Source organism: Rattus norvegicus, chromosome 14, assembly GCF_021556685.1.
Source record: "Rattus norvegicus strain SHRSP/BbbUtx chromosome 14, alternate assembly SHRSP_T2T, whole genome shotgun sequence".
Lineage (NCBI taxonomy): Eukaryota > Metazoa > Chordata > Mammalia > Rodentia > Muridae > Rattus > Rattus norvegicus.
In genome coordinates, this window is record NC_141547.1 from 3093073 (window position 1) to 3110000 (window position 16928).

The 16928-nt window shown below is 45.6% G+C and overlaps 1 protein-coding gene and 2 long non-coding RNA genes across 3 annotated transcripts in view; 2 read left to right on the forward strand and 1 right to left on the reverse strand.

Moving 5' to 3' along the window:
• Positions 1–832: 832 nt before the first annotated feature.
• On the reverse strand, positions 833–4857 carry LOC148001180 (uncharacterized). Its single transcript, XM_087584512.1, has 2 exons — positions 4168–4857; positions 833–3359 (listed from the first exon to the last, which is right to left on the reverse strand). The coding sequence occupies exon 1, from the start codon at positions 4742–4744 to the stop codon at positions 4361–4363; it is 384 nt and encodes a 127-aa protein (XP_087440638.1). The 5' UTR covers positions 4745–4857; the 3' UTR covers positions 833–3359; positions 4168–4360.
• Positions 4417–16928, forward strand: part of LOC134481696 (keratin-associated protein 10-6-like) — a 16568-nt gene continuing 4056 nt past the window's right edge. Inside the window, exon 1 of the long non-coding RNA XR_015636839.1 lies at positions 4417–4547. This is a non-coding gene — a long non-coding RNA (keratin-associated protein 10-6-like). The remainder of the gene's footprint in view (positions 4548–16928) is intronic.
• Positions 10852–16564, forward strand: LOC148001181 (uncharacterized). Its single transcript, XR_015636840.1, has 2 exons — positions 10852–10926; positions 16466–16564. It is a non-coding gene; the product is annotated as an uncharacterized LOC148001181 (long non-coding RNA).

A 16928-nucleotide genomic window follows, 5' to 3' on the forward strand; every position in this document is an offset into this window, starting at 1 on the left:
TAAGTGTGTGTATGTCTGTGTGTCTATATCTGTGTGTGTGTATCTGTGTGTGTGTGTATCTCTCTGTGTATCTCTCTCTCTGTGTGTGTATCTCTCTCTCTCTCGTGTCTGTGTATCCATGTGTGTATGTGTGTGTGTGTCTCTGTGTGTATGTCTGTGTGTGTGTATCTGTATATCTGTGTGTGTGTGTATCTCTCTGTGTGTGTATGTGTGTGTGTGTGTTGCTCTCTAGCTATCCTGTGATGAAAAGTTTGGAAGCAACTGTAACAAACCTTGTTACAAACGAGCTATTTAGAGTCTTAGATTGAGCATGGTCCTTACTCATTTGATAAAGCGAGTGGCTCTCCACGTCCCTAAGATAATGACCCTTTAATAGAGTTCCTCATGTTGTGGTGACCCTCAACCATAAAATCATCTTATGGCTACTTCATAACTGTAATTTCGCTACTCTTGTGAATCACAGTGTAAATATCTGATGTGCGGGGTGTCTGATGACACCAACCCCAAATGTGTGAGGGTCATCTAACCTCTAAAGGGTCAAGACCCACAGGCTGAGAACCACTGATTTAATACGTAAATGAGGCTCAAAGGGCCACAGCGAACCCAGAATTCAGAACGTGCTCAGAAGTCTCAGTGGGGGTTGGAACCTCTCCTTAATTCACAGAGGAGAGAGCTTCAAAGGGGACGGAGGGGACGGAGGGGACGTGCTGTCCAGGATTCAGCACGCTGAGGGGCTCCAGAGCATCGTGGACTTTCCCAGTGTGAAGGTCTCCTCACGCTGGCTGGCTTTCATACATCAAACTTGAAGAGCGCCAAAGATAAACATTTTGAATTTGTTTCAATATTATGATTTTTAATTTTCCACTCTTATTAATGTCTTTCAAGCACTAAAGCAGATAGCCCCTTGGTGCCTGCAGTCCTGGGTTGAACCACTTGGAAGCTAACATCCAGTTGTGCCCTCTTGGTAAAGCTAGTATTCCACTGTATTACTGGAAGCTGACGAGCTCGGTCCCCCCAATATATCCTAACCCCCCAAATCATTTTCATAGAACGAGGTCTTTTCTTTTTCCTCCCTCCCTCCCTTTCTTTCTTTCTTTCTTTCTTTCTTTCTTTCTTCCTTTCTTTCTCTCTTTCTTTTTTTTTAAAAAGGAGTTCTAACGAGAGCAAATTTGCTAGTAATTAGATGAGCCAGTCGTGTCTTCCAGCGCTTTCGAAGCTTGGAATTCACCAGAAACCCTCATAGCATTAATTAAAAAGAATTTATGTTTTTTTAATAAAATGCTTCATGTTTTAGCTCCTTTATTCCTGCACCAAATGTGATTATGTGGGGGCTGAAGGGAATTCAGGTTAATATGTTGACACACTTAACAATGCGAGGTCATGCTGCACAATACGCTTCGCTGGTTTGGTTCAGTACACCCCCTGACAGGGCCTAATCATCCTGTGCCCTAAAGGCAGAGGCAAAGAGAGGATTTTAATTACTGCTCTGTATGCAAGTTTGCCAGCATTAAATTGAGACATAATTAGGCCTCTGAATTTTAATAATTGTCCTAGCTAATTGGGCAGACAAGTACGTTATGCGGCATGCCGTGATTAGATAATTAGTATTTCCAAATGACAAAATTGGGCTCTTGATTACAAATTCTACATGAAGGGGAAGGTAGTGAGCAGATCTTTACAAGTCTATTAAGGGAGAGTTTAGCGATGGTGGTAATTTAGTGTTCATCAGGAAGCCAAGTCTCATTCTCACAGAGCTGGTGTCTGGGACAAGGGCCTCTGGCCCGTGCTGCCTTCCACTGCGGCTGTTCCCCAGGCTGCTCTTTGCCTTCTATAGATTCTCCCCTCTGCCCAGTTTAGTAGCCCTTACTGACCTTGGCTAAAGCCATGTGGGTGTAGAGCAGGTGGTAACTCTGAAAAAAGAAACCTAGAACTTGGAGAGAAAGCAGAGGAGACATTCCCAGGTCAGGGATTCCCACTGACGCTTTCTCTTGCAAGTAGCTGTTTGATTGTTTACTCATTCATTCTCTGCCCCGACCTCACCACAGAAAAAAGTCATCCCAGGCTGGCCTGGAACTCACTATGTTGTCCAGACTGGCTTCTGACTCCATTCCTCCTGCCTCAGCCTCCCAGCTTACTGGGACGGAGTGAGCTCTGGTTCCTGGCTTTCTTTCTTTACACTTCATCCAGAATTCACGTTTCCTCCTTTTATCACTGTCCCAGTAAAATAGTTTAAAAACAAAGCAAAACCAAAAACCAATCACCATTGCCATTTTACATTTCTAGAATATCACGTTATTGGGGTGAGGAGCTTGAGCATTCAAGACTGTCAGGGTTTGGATACCCAAAAAGGCTTGCTCCTGCAGTCATGGTAACAGGTGGCTGCCTTCTGAGGATAGTGGGGACTGTACTGTAACTGAATGGAGTGTTAGGATATAGGACAGAGCTGGAGGGAAGGATGTCACCAGGATGCCTTTGAAAAGCATCATCTCTTCCTGACCACCATGAGCTGAGCTGAGCTGTTCTGTGCTTTGGGCCAACAGCAGCTGAACTCACTCTCGGAGGGTAAGAATGAAAAGAAACATTTTTTTTTTAACCCTGCTTGGCTAAGAAGGAAAGGAAACATTTTCTCCCTAGTTTCTCTAAGGATTTGTCAGAGCAAGGGATAGCTAACACAGTCTTCTCTTGGTTTGAGGGTATCGCTTAAGAGTTACATGACCCTTGATAAGTTACTTAGTGTCTGCCTCAGCTTCATCACCGGCAAGATGAAGAATCTTTTCTGTTAAGACTGTTGATGTGATTAAACAAAATAATTTACAGCACTGTGCCTGGCAAGGACTAAGTGCTCAATAATATTAGTAGCCAGTTAATGCATATGAAGTTAGTAACAGTGAAAGATACAGAGGAAAGGTAGTGAGCTGGCTTCTTGCTGTGCCAGCCTTCAAATGAAACAAGAGTCCCTAGTCACAGTGTTTTCTGAGAGAGGACTACGGAAACTCTTATGCTGAGGGCGGTCTAACAGCTCCAGGTATCCTGCAATCCAAATGCCCAGTCAGCTTCCTTTTCTACATAGTCTTCCTCAGCCTCAGTGAAGGTGGTATACATTCTGTCTCTCCATGGGTTCTGCCTCTGCCGGTCACAGTCGCCGACTTACTCTGCACGTTATCACACTGTTGCCACAGAAGTTGACGTCTAGGTACCTAAGTCTTCTTAAGGTTTTAAATCAGTGCATTGAGAAATTAAACCCAGGATTTGTAAGAGACTACGTGTCTCTAGGGTTGTTTCTCAAGCAAAAAGGACGTTAGGTTGGATGCAAAGCAGAATCTTTGCAAAAATGATTGTAGCCGGTTCCTGGGTGACTGCTGGACAGTTTGTTAAGGGGAATTCAGAATTCCTAGATCTATATATTTCTGACAATTCAGAAGGAAGATTAAAAAAAAACAATGTTTCCATGGTTTGGTTCAGACTGGGCCAGTATCTTACGATTTTCTGTTTGCCATGATTGAGTGATGATGAAATTCTGGTAGGTTCCGATTCATAATACAACGCACCCCATAGCGCATACTCAATATGGTCCGGACAGCACCTCTACAGCACAAAAACAGCAGAGAGGGGATAAGACCTTGAGGCCTGAGGAAGAAGGGACACTGTGGGTGGAACCCAACCATTTTGTTGACGCTTGGAAAGATTCTAGGGCATGGGGGCGGGGACGTGAAGAGTAATCCCGGTACACAGTACACAGTAGAGGAACCTCTCCTCTGAGCTGAGGACTACCATTCTCCTGCCAGTTCACAGCCCCCACTGCTCTGGGGTAGCGAGTGTCTGAGAGACGTGCAGAGCCCTCATTCCAATTGCCAGAGGAAGCATCACTAGGGAGGGAGGGATAACTGTCATAAGGATTTTTCTCCCCTGACATACAATGCTGAAGCTTCTCTCCCTCTCTCTCTCTCCCTCTCTCTCCTTTTTTTTTCTCCTGAAGAAGTGCGTTTATGACTGATCGCTCAACACCTTGTTGGTTCTGATTGCAGAAAACACACCTTATAAATATATGATAACCATCCTGTAATAGTGAGTGTGACAATTTACTTCACAGTGCGTTTCGGGCTGCTAATTGATCGTTTCAGTCCAGGGACGATTTGGAATAAATTATAGCCATCAAAAGGATATCACAGCTCATTTTGGTGGAAGGGTTTCCACGTCGCTTCGCGTTCATCTCCGGAAGAGGGCCGATTACACCCGGCGGGCTGGGAGGCGGGGAGGGAGAGGGACCCGGGTGGAGGCGGCCGGTGGGTGGAGCTTGAACAGCTAGGGGCGGGCCCCGGGGAGGAGCCATCCACGGGGCGTGGCCGTTATGTGGGCGGGGTCACAGTGAGGGCGGGGCCTGGCGGTGGCGCACGCGCTGCAGCTCCGCGGCCGGACAGTAGAGGCCTCCCTTCCGCGGAGGCACTGCTGGCTGCTCCGCTACCCGGCGAGGTCCCGGCGCGGCTGGCCTGGCGCGCGGTTCCCGGGCCGCTGTCTCCCGCTGCAGGCGGCGGCTCCGGGCCTCGGAGGTGAGCGTGGCCCCCGGGGCCCTGCTTGGGGCGGGTGCTCGCGCGTGGGGCTCGCCTCCGTCAGTCCCGCGTGCGGTCCGGGGAGCAGGGCGTCGCGGGCGGGAAGGCGGTGGGGGGCGAGCGCAGCCTCCGGACTCACCCGGGTCAGCCCGACTGGAACCACGGCCCCCGAGCCTCGGGTGCTTGGCCCGGGCCATCCCGGGGTATGAGGTCCTTGCCCTGCCCCATCGCAGGGTCGACACCACGCCACCCCAGCTCACGTGCGTGCGGGTCTATGGACTGCGGAGCAGACGGACCCAAAGGCCGATCTGCTGGATGGGGTTGGGATTGAGCAAAGTTGCTGTCCTCTGCGTCTCGCGAGCCCTCGACGGTCCCCAGCCCCGCCCAGGGGATGCTCCTTCTGCTCGGTTGGCGCGTCCCTCAGTCAGCTAGTCTTCCCCAAACCGGCCCTCTCCCCAGGTGCCTGGTTTAGTTCTGTATTTTTTTTTTTTTTATTATTTAGTCTTCTGTCACGGTAATACAGTATGTCACTCTAGGACAGGATGTTTCTATGGTGACTTTGACAGCAGTCATCATACCAGGCTATTATGAAATGTGATATCTGTGCGTTCTGGGAAGACCGATAATACACAAACCAGTTCTTGACACAGTATCTCATAAGGAAACATCTGAGGCTATCAGTAAAAGGCGTTTTAATTCACACACTAAAAATATTTGTGTTTGGTTGACATCTTTCAAAATGTTGGATGAAATAGGAACATTTACCATTTTGTACGTATTTATCAGTGTACTCACAACAGCCCCCATAGGAAGGAGGAGGGTGTCCTCCTGTCCTATCGTTCTTAGAGAGTAAGGAGCAGGTAGGTGTTATGTGACCTCTAAATAGTCCACAGTACGTTAATGAGAGTTCTAGGAGACCAAGTGCTCCCTAAAACTGGAGTAATTGGAAAAGTCAAACTCAGATTTGAATGTTCGAATTTGCCATGTGGTCGTCAGGGTTGTATTTCCACGGACCAAATCCTGGGAAAATGTCAATGGTGGGTTACTTTTACAGTGAACCCCATGAACATGGATCGACACGGTGGAGTTTTCTTTTCCTCCGTGTAGGCTCTTCTCTGTTATTGATTATCGATCATCACAGACAGGGTCTGTACTTAGCTTTGCCAATGAGCAGGATCGCTATAGACCTTTAATAATTGATAAAATGTAACATATTATTTCCTGGCTATAAAAAAAAAACCTCAAGGAGTATTATTATTGAAGAGCTAAAAACTGTGATCCTTTAAAAAAAATTATAGCAATGGCAAGTCTGTGCTGACCAAGGAAGTAAAATATGTTCGGGACCAGGAAACTTTCTGCAGCTTGTGCTGTCTTCACAGCACCATGAGGTTTGCTTCCTCAAATGTTGTAAAGGAAGTTTAAAAGGCTTACACCTTTACCTACTTTAGAATGCAGTCTTGCTAAGCGGCTCTTGCTCCTAATGTGGTCTGCTGGATTGCTCAGTACACATAAGTGGAAGCTCTAACTTTTAGTTAAAATTGAAACCACTTAACTTTTTTTAAAACTCAATTTGTAGTTATAATTTTTCTTGAATAATGCCTGAAACCATTCTAAACAATAACTTTATCCTTAAGACATTTTGTTGAAAATCTGAAAGGTGAACTTAACGTAAAATTTTGTTAAATTCAATAGTGAAAGAAGTTAGTAATAATTTTGTTCCTAACCTTAAAACTGGGACATATTGCTGAAATTCTGTAACCAAGATATGTGTATAAACTAATGTCTGCATTTTAACGACTGTACTAGAACTATACACGTAGTTTGTTTTTTTTCTTCTTCAAGTAGCTGCCTTGGAAGCTGTCATCCAAACAACTTTTGCAGCTCTTTAGTAGGTACTGTTTTTTGATAGCTTATCTTGTTTTTAAAAACTTTGAAAAGTCATATTTTCCTTTAGTTCCTGAAGGAGAACTAAACCGAACTATATGGCCAAACCAGAGCAGTATCGTTTGATTTCAAAACAAACTGAAAGACAATTGGATTGCTTTCTTGGGCAGCTTTTAAATTAGTTCTACAGTTAGTTTACCAATATAGCTTGAAGAATGGCATCATCATTGGTATAAGAGTAGTTACCAAGGGACAGTTTGAAGAGAAGCACTCATTTGGAATTATAAGTTGTCTTTAATTGTCAATGAATTATTCATTCAGGAATCATGTACATGTGTAGCAGTACATTGGTATATGCTGTGGAGAAAGCCTGGGCCAGATGTATTACACATACCTTCAACTGGGGGCAGAGGCAGTGGGTCTGTGTGAGTTTGAGGCAAGCCTGATCTACACAGTGAGTTCCTGAGAAGGTAGTAAGAGCCTGTCTAAAAATAATAACAAAATAAATAGATGTGATTTTGGTTGGATTTTTATGAGCGTTCATAATTCTGGCATGATTTTTAAAACTTTATAATATGTAGTTGGATTTTTTGAAAGGTTATAATCTCGTAGTTAAAATAGGATTGCACTATAATATTATACTAAATTGTTTCCATATTCCTTGAACTATAAAAGAACAAGAGTTAAAAAAAATCCTCAGGCTCCAAATGGGTCTAAATTAACTGTGAGCTAAACCATTTATAATGTTTAATTTTGTTTGAACATAAACCATAAAGTACATATGTAGCAATCATTATGTTTTGTAAATAATATCATCTTACCTACCACAAAATCCACAGAAGTCTAGAACTCCTAACCTACTGAATTTAAACCCTTGGGATATTCAAGACCAGAATGTGGTAAAAGGAATAGAAGACAGCAGAGGAAAAGAGAGTCTGTGGGGAGGAAAAGACACAGGCGATGGAAAAGTTTTTGAAGTTGTTAAACAACTTTCTCTCCTAAACCCCAGAAAAAAAAAATAGAAGTTGTATATATAATTCATAGTCAACTCCAACTAGAGAGACAAGACAAACATAAAAATATAGTTAGAAGAACAAAAAAAAAATATAACTAGTGAGTAGGAATTTTAACCAGAACTTAGGTCTAATACTTTTAGTATTGTATAGAAGGCTAAGAGCTTATTAGAGATTAGTACAAATACCAATGTCTTGATGAAACACCACGACCAAGGCAACTTACAAAGGAACTTCCCGTGAAGTTCCACATTAGTCCATGATCCTCTTGGTGGGAAATATGGTGGTGGCCAGCAGGCATGGCACTGGAGCCATCTGATCAGCAAGTTGCAGACAGACAGACAGACAGACAGATAGAGGTGGGGGTGGGAGGGACTGGGCCTGGCATGCACTTTGAAACCTGAAAGCCTACCCCAGTTATATACCTCCTCCAACAAGGCCACGCCTCCTAATCCTTCCCAAGTAGTTCCGCCAACTATGGACCAAGTATTCAGACTTGTGAGCCTATGGGGGAGGTGTGGTTCTCATTCAGACCGCCGTACCCAGTGATCAGGAAAGGTCAAGGGAGCCAGACAAAGATGAAGGAGCTTTTCTGTTTGATCAGTGAGTTAAAAATGCAGATGCTTGAGCACCTAGGAAGATCAGCCAGCAGAGAAAGAAATGGGCAACAGTTTCATAAGAGCAAGTAAGTTCCCCCTCTTTTCCCTAGAATCAGATTGGATCTGAAGAGTAACCAGTTTGGATTAGACAAAAGTAAGGTCCTTATTGCAGCTTCATGTGAAGTTTTGGACTTTTATTTGCATCTGCTATGATAAACTTCGATGTGGAAGAGGAGCACTCCAACCCATATAGCAGGGTTGTGTACCTAATAGACCTGTGAATGAGGTAAACAGATGTATTTTCAGATTTTCTATGGAAAGGCGATGTGCTCTTTGACATTTAGGAAATAAAGCAGCCTTTATCAGCAGTACGGGGAAGCATTAGTACCTCCCAACCCCAATATGAGAGTTGTGAGAAAACACACTTGACGTGATTTTAGCCTTTCTTTTCAGAAACCCTGAAACATTATGTCTGCCTCTTTCCAGATTTGAGTCAACTGGATGCTTTTAAATATTAGAGTGTATAGTCTCTGTAGCTTTACAGGTAAGGTAAGTGGTTAGATGATAAATAGAGAAGTTAGTGACTTGAGGTTTACAAAGTTTGATCCTAAGAATTGCAGAATACCAGGTAGAATAAAATCCTGGTTCAGCAATGGAGACCATGTCCCATTTTTAATAGTTGAGGTATATTTTGATTTTCCTGAAAGACAAAATGTATACAGTAGCAATGCTCCTTAAGTCTGTTCCTCCTATGGATGTGCAGAATGTTGTGTGCCGAAAACACGGGTTTTGCAAGTTAAGCTAGGGCTTGCTGACTTCAATCTATCCAGGTTATTTGAAACAAGCTATTGATGATGATGACAGAGACAGAGATCTCCTCAAGGACTCGAGAGACAGGTGACTAATAACAGTACAGTCACTGCCCTTCCTTCCTCAGATTCGTAACTACCACGTCATATTGAGGGGCCATTGGTTTTTTGTTTTGTTCTGTACATTTCGTGAAGACCTGCACGTAGGAGGAAATCGAGGAGCTTCCTTGAGACCTCAGGTCCAGACCTACAGCAGTAGTGCTGAAGAGACCGTCCTAGAGCAAAGCTGTGCAGGCCTCTAGATCTCGTCCTTTTCTTGTCACAGTTTCTCTCCCTCAGGCACATTTGTGATGTGGAGCCCAAGAAGCTGCCTTGAGTCCCACACGTTGCCTCACCTGACCTGTGAACGTGTATTGCAGTCTCTGCCACAGCAGTCTACTTCTGCTGCAGAGAGAAGAGGTTCAGGCCGTTTAAAAACAGGCAGACAGAGTGTTAGCTTACACTTGTAATCCCAGCACCAGGAGAGTGTAGGTAGGAGGGTCAGGAGTTCAAGGCCTGCCTAGAACTACATGTGACCTCATCTCAAAAAACAGAATGAAACAAAACCACCACCACCACCCCCCTCCCAAACCCCACAATTTGTGTCTTTTGCTTTAGTTCTCTTACTCTCCTCTGGGCACCAAGAAGACAACAGGAAGAGTAATTTCCCTTTTCCCCTCAGAAACGCAGTGCGGATTTGGGAGGGCCATGGCTTCTTTCCCTAGAGCTTGGTTCCTAGAAAAACAGGGAAGATGTGTTGTGCTACAGCATGTCTCTCTTCGCCCTTCTGTGAGTGTCAGATCTCACCTACTGAGGAGTAAAGGCAGCACCTGTCCTCAGAGGTACACAGTGAATTCCATTAGTTCACACTCTGTGAAGAATGATGTATTTGAGCCAGCACAATGTAGTAGCTATCGGGAGGAAGAAATCAGACGATCTGTATTTGAAGGTTAGACTTTCTACTCAGCTGAATGGCTTCAGTGGATTCTCTCTCTCTCTCTCTCTCTCTCTCTCTCTCTCTCTCTCTCTCTCTCTTACTTTATGTGTTAATGTTTTCTTGCACATATGTTTGTGTCCCACATGTATGCCTGGTGCCCATGGAGGCCAGAAGAGGGTGTGGATTCCCCTGAACCAGGATCATGGGTGATGATATGGGTGCTGGGAATTGAACCCAGGTCCCCTGGGAGAGCAACTGGTGCTATTGACCACGGAAACATCTCTCCAGCCCTTTGGTGAACTTCATAATCTCTCTTAGCCTCACCTTGTCTACAAAATAGTGATAATGAGAGTGTGTACTTCCAAGGATTGTTGGGCACAGAGTGAAGGGTTGCCAAACCCTGTGACAGTCTTTGGAGAGAGGGAACGTCTCACAAATAGCAGAGTCTCTACAGGAGACACATGGCGTAGTTGGAGGGGTTAGTATAGGCCAAACTGTAGTGCTGGGGGATTTCTCGTGTATGTGGAAGAGCTCAGCAGCTGACCAAGGAGCACAGTGCTAGCCCACTGGGACTCTGTCTAGTTTGTGGGACAGGTGGGGTAGATGACACTGTAGAGAGTGTCTGGAAGGCGGGACTAACACAGTGGAGGTGTGAGGACGCCCGAGTGGAAGGTTCCAGCTCCTAAAGCAGGCTCCTCGGCCCCAGTACCCGGATTGAAGTGGCGCTCTGACTGACTTACTTCACTCAGCTCCTGTCCTTAAAGCGGAAGACGCGGTGCCCGTCCCATTACATCGGAGGGATTAAATGGAAGAAAATGGCGCTCGGTACCTTCAGTAAATAGTTTATGTGATGCTTCCAGGGGCAAGCGTTGACTCCTGTCGGAACGTAGTGGAAGATCAAGCAGAGACCGCTTGCTCCTGAGGATGGAGAAGACTTGAAGTTAACCCAGATCCAGAGCTGTTAGTAGTTAGAACTACCAATGCCTTCAAGGACGGGGAGTTTAGAAGACTACGAGGGAAAGGAAGGACTTCACCTCCGAGTGAGTGTGGCCAGCATCCTGACAGGCTGCCGCGCCTTAAGCCGCCTACTGTTTAGAGGTCAGCAGTGGGCTGTGAGGGTCGGCAGAGCCTATTCTGCGTCTTTGGAGACTTGTAGTACCGAGTTAGTTGTTCGGAATAAAACTAGGATGGCGCCGTAACCGTGGGAAACTGAGCTTACCCCATATCTACACACTGACAGGTACGACGTCACAGATCCTAAATAAACCCTGTAACTTGCTGCGGCTCATAAAACAGCCACTGCTCCCCCTGCCTGGTGTTAACTCTGGGAGTGTGTGTACCTTAGTGTCAAGGAAGACAGGCGACTAGATCAATTGTAGTCGTCTGGAGTTTGAGGTTAGCATTTTTATAAAAGACACATGGGTGAGGACCCAACTTTGGTGAATTTATTTGGTGTTAATTTAATTTGAGGGATAAAATTTCCTTTTCTCTCTGGGATTAAGAAATTATGTACTTTAAAAGTATAAGCTTAAGAAATAGGGATTCTAATGTAATTTTTTTTATTGTTTCATATTCTCTCTCCACTTTTGTCTTATGTTTATAATAGCTTTGTAGTGAGAGAATACAAGGTAGATAATTATATTTCTAAAGGAAATCACACTGATTATATGAACTTCTGTATTTAATATATTAGGAAATCCTAAGTGCGGTTAACAGGAAAGATTCACCTGAACTATTGCTGACCGCCTGACTGTTGGTGTCTTCTAATTAGCTGCAAGGGCAGCATCATGCTCACAGCGTGGCCTGAGCTTCCAAGGCACCTGGGTCGTGCCGTGGAGGGTGTGCATGGAAGGGGCCAGGTGCAGTGGCTGGCAAATACAGGAAGGAGATGAATGACAAAGGGGAAAAGTAGGCCGTGACGTCAGGGGCAAACCAAACTGGCTTAGTCCTGTTGTTGCTGAGCAAGGGCAAGGAGGTGGTCTTCAGACCAAATCTTCTGAGTTTAGCGAAGTCACCTGCTGGGTTGGGGAGAGGAGGGAGACGGCAGGATGGTGATGGTGCCGTGCAGAGGTGCACACAAGGCAAGTGCATCAGCCCCTTTCACTCGTCCCAAAACGTAAAACTCTCAGCAGCCTGACCCAAGGGACGCATGGGGAAGCCAAAGACTGTTCATGAGGATATGTGGACGTCCATGCCACCATAACAGATCATCCGGAAGAGACCCCAGATAACACCTGGGCCTCGGAGCCTCGGGGGGCTGTGGCATTCATTTGACTGAAGGGCCTCGGCAGAAGCCAGCCTTTTGGAGAGGGCCTCCATGCAGACTGCAGCCTCGCGCCCCTTACGGCCTTCGCCTCCTGCTTCCGAGGGGGACCTTTCTCTCTTCCTGTCCCCCTTTCAATTAAATGAATTAATTACCAGGCGTTTAACTTTTGCCAGACTCTTTCATTATACCCAGAATTGTTGCCGAGCCGCTGAGGGAAGTAATAACATTCGCAGTGAGGGGCAAATCCTGTTAATGAACAAATTAAAGTTCAAACAGTGACTCAAGTTCACAACCTCTCTGTGGCTCCTCTCTTTAATAAGAGCGGTACATGTTACTTTCTAGCTCTTTCTCCCTTTATTACTTTTTAAGCTTTTCATCAGTACTGCTGGGGCAGATTCGAGGCTCCCAACCTCTCAGCCCCGACAATGACTCGAGCAGTTATAATCCTGTCTTAATTTGGCAACTTTTGTAAAACACATAAAGGGCTCAGGGTCACCTTTGGTCACCAGGGCCCTAGGATCCTGTAGCTTTTACCTCCTGCCAGGGCTGTGGGCTACGTGGGCCACTCCTCGAGTATTCCAGCCCCCACCCCACAGTGAGGCTCAAATGACATAATCCTCTGCCATCACCTGCCACCCTCCTACAGCCACGAGTGACCACTACCCTACTGGCAGAGCTCCCGATGGTGTCCGGCCATCATTTCCTTTCAGCAGTGCTTGTGCTGTGGGAGGGAATCTGGGAAGAGGGAGGCCAGCTCTAAACTCCAAGTTAGGAACTTGGATAGGGACCAGGTCTGAGGTAGGAGGGATGCCTGTCCATTCCTTACCAGTGGCACCTGCTTGCTCCTCTGGGTCCGGTGTCCTTAGTCCTAGAAGAAAAGCCTGGGAGGGGTCTGGTGTCCGTCTGCCTCTCCTCTGTCTCTGTCTCTCTGTCTCTGTCTCTCTGTCTCTGTCCGTGTCTCTGTCTCTGTCTCTCTCTTTTGTACTGTGGATTGCGTGGGGGTCCTTTCCACCTCAGTGCCTGGCTTCTCACCACATCCCCCGAGTGTGGCTGGCTATAATCACCATGACAACTGCAGCCTGAGCATACACATAATGGAGATGAAATAGACAAAAGATTAGCATGCCATGAGAAGTACAATAAGTTTCTTACTTAGCATTTAGATAACTGTCTTTCCTTCGGAGCAGGCTTCAAAGTTGAAGCCAGTTTAGACCAAGAGGATTAATTCTTTCTCCCGCATGCTTCATTGAATCTCTCATTACCAAACTTTGTCTGTATTGATGTAAGATTTGATTGAAGATTAGAGCATTTAGCAAATCTTGCTTTTCTGCATGTATCAGGGTCTTTCAAGCACAGATCACGGTGCCCAGTGGTCAATACCCTTACTTTTATCCAGTGTCTGCTTCATTTAAACTTAATCAACTCCATCAATGAACTGGAACAGGGAAACGTCCCTGTGGTAAGAATGTTGTGCTTTTGTGGGATAATTCTTTGCTCTTTCCAGATCTGTTGGCGTTAAACCCAAAATTGCACTATGATGAACTTTTTTTTTAATCAATATGATAATGACAATTGGGCCCGAGCACTCCGGTAGCAACGTATCATACAGCGGGATCTGGTCCCCATTACCAAAACAACTTGTGGTCCTGCAGTAGGGCTGACTCCTTTTGTGTGGCTTTAATGCCTTTTCTTTCCTGACATTGAATATTGCTCAGGCTAGAAAATGATACATCTTTGTAGGGAAGGCTCATATGTCACAGCCAGAAAGTGAAAGCAGAGCGATTGGCTGCGTGAATTATCTGACTCGCTGCAGTGAATTATTTGCACTGTTTCCCTACCTAGTCAACAAGTTCCTAAGGTATCGTAGAGATCAATCAAAACTGACAGCCGTCGTGTGAAGGCTTTACTGTGTAAATCTGCTGTACTCGGCCTAGCCGTGCAGGCCCCGGCATCTGTATATCACTTTTATACTACTACCAGTAGAGCAATTTCAAAAGTATTTGCAAGGAAAATGCGTGTCCCCATCTGTTCCTGGAAGCATAAATGTGCCACCTTCAGAGGGTTTTCACTGGTAATCATATCTTTAATGATCAACAGACTAGTGATATACACCTTTCCATAAAATGGGGTTTTCTTCATTTTATTGTGATTGGCTAGAATAAACAGCTTTTCCATATGTTAGGGAGATAAAATATAAGATTAGCAGAAGTCGTTTGTTGGATAGTAAACAAAAGAAACAATTCATTCCAAGTAATCTTTTGAAAAGAAGCAACGACGAAATTAAGTTGCAATAACAGCATCCGAGCCCCACACTGGGGAGACAGACCCTGGTCCTTCCTGGAAAGGAGCCGTTTAAGGGCAGGAATGCAGACGCTTCTAGGGGGCTCTGGTGGTTTGTTGTGGAGTCAGGGGAGGGAGAGAAGCAGTGAGGGAGGGAGGGAGAGTTGCAATAATAGCGTCTTGTTCTCTCTCTGGCAAGGGTCTGTTTCTCCCCCTCCCACTTCTCCCCCTACTCCTTGGCACACGCCCACCCCCGCCCAGCATCCTGGGTAAGGTAGTGGGTGGTACTAAAGCAGGAGGATGCTACCCTCCTGGTTTTTCCTTCAGGTCTTAGAGAGAAATCGGGGTTGTCAGAGCACTTTAAAATAACCCCAGACTCCCACAAAGGAGATTTCTCTTCTCCCACAGAAGAGGGAGACTATAAAGGCTTGGGGATCCTGAGGAGATCTCCCAGGAGTACAAAGCTCTTAGAAATCCATCCACCTGTGCAGGTCACGGTGTACAGAAGCCTGTCAGAGCTCAGCACGTCTTCCTCACTCCTGAGCACCAGGTTTGCAGCACAGGGCCAGGGGTCCCTTTCCCCATGTGACCCCTTTCAGCTTTGGGGAGCCACTTTGGCCCAATCTGGGACCTTTTCCCTAGTGACAGCCTGCGAGAAGTCTCATGCGTTTTCTTACAAATAAGAGTTGAGAACCAAGGGCACCATTCTCTAGGAGCACAGAGCACAGAGCGCAGACCCAGTGGTTTGTGGTTTCCTGGCATGGACTCTTGCCGGCTTCCTTTAGGATGGGGATGGAGGGGGCAGGGAGCTATGTTTTTTCTCTGTGCTCTCCACTCCACAGAATTCTTTGCTTTCCTCCGGGGTGCTTCCCTTGCAGTAGGAGAGGGAACAGGAATGTGAGTGTGGTGTGTGGGTAGGGCCCAGGTAGAAAGTCCCCCTTAGCATCTTAGGCCTCATGTCTTCCCATCAGACCCCAGTAAAGCTTAGGAGCAGCCACAAGAGGTTGAAAGGCAGTGTGAGCACCCGGAAGGTGGAGTAAGCCACAGTGCCGAGGTCCCCACTTAGCATTTCTCCTGGTGTGTGTGTGTGTGTGTGTGTGTGTGTGTGTGTGTGTGCGCGCGCGCGCGCGCATGCGTGTGTGATGTATGTATGTACAATATATTTAGAAGTTCAGGTAAACAAATAATTTGTAATTTGCCTGACGGGGCCAAGTTTATTCTAGAACCACACTTAAAACCTAGAGAAAAGGCGGTCATCACACCTCTGCCTTTCACTCTGCCATACAGTGCCGGATTTTCACAAATTTTCTTATAACAGAGAAAATTATGTCTCCCATATGTGAAATATAACACATTCCTGGAAGAAGCTGAATTTCCCAATTTCTTTGTATTTGTTTGATACCCAGTTCTTTTAAAATTGAATTTGTTACTTATTTGCAAAAAAGCAAAAGGCCGTAAAAATACCACAGATTTTTGTGACAGGTAAATTTTTCTGTCTGTTCCTTCCCTGCCTCGGAAGATGAGGGCGCCATTTTCAGTTAGGACCATTTCACACCTTTGTGCAGTCTCTAACTCAGGAGCCTTGGCTGGAACCAGGAAACACGGATGCACACACCAGAGTAAATGCAGAGCTTATCTCAGGGGCCAAGAAGCCTTAAACTACTATAAGCACTGAAGCAAGGACCCAGGCCATCCCCGCCCAACACCTAGGCTAAAGCCGTTTGCAGCCCTCTCTTTGGCTGGGTCACTACAGTCCTGGTCCACACACAGAGATGCAAGCCTTGGAAACTAGGACGAGGGCTGAAAAATTTAAAGCCATGCACGTCGTGTTCAGGATGAAAATTACACCAGCGTTGTTATGTCTCCCCTCAGTCTCATTACCTGGAACCTCAGCAGGTCCATGTGGGTCCCATGGAAAATGTCCTCCCTCACAGACAAACTAAGGCATCCACAGGCCGCTTTACCTCAGAAGAAAATGTTTAGCTGAAATTCTATCTCTTGTATTTGAAAACATACAGTGTGATAGTGTTAATTCACAGTGGTGCATAGTGGTTGTAATATGTGTATAGCTACTTTTTTTTTTCTTTGCAGTATCCCTTCAGAGATAGCTGAATCACGGTGTGCTGGAAAGAAATTCATCAGAAGAAAAAGTCTAAAGAAATAGCTCTTTGGGAAGGAAAATAATTCAGGTGATAGCTAAAGTGAAGAGAACTTTTAAAATCTGGAATAAATTCCCCCTCCCTCTACCCCAGTTAAAGGTACTGGTAAACTATAATAATTTTAAAGTTATTTTTTAAAAAACGGACATTTGGGGGACAGAAAGTTAGGTTTTGGAGGTTACAGCGTTTGCACCTAATGACTTCTACTGAGCATTTCCGTTCTGCTCCGGAAGGAAAGCAATAGCTTTAGAGTGATATAAGCAGGATTTCTATCCAGCCTTTGTAAACACTGTTAAGAGACGTGTTTAATTTTAGGCTAGAGCAATGGCGTAAGCAGTATGTAAACGGAAAGGCCGGTAGGAAGGATGACCAGAGCCACCACCCTCCCTGGGTAT

Excerpts from the sequence above, each read along its gene's own strand:
- LOC148001180 (XM_087584512.1), bottom strand. The coding sequence starts at position 4,744 with ATGGCCCGGGCCAAGCACCCGAGGCTCGGGGGCCGTGGTTCCAGTCGG.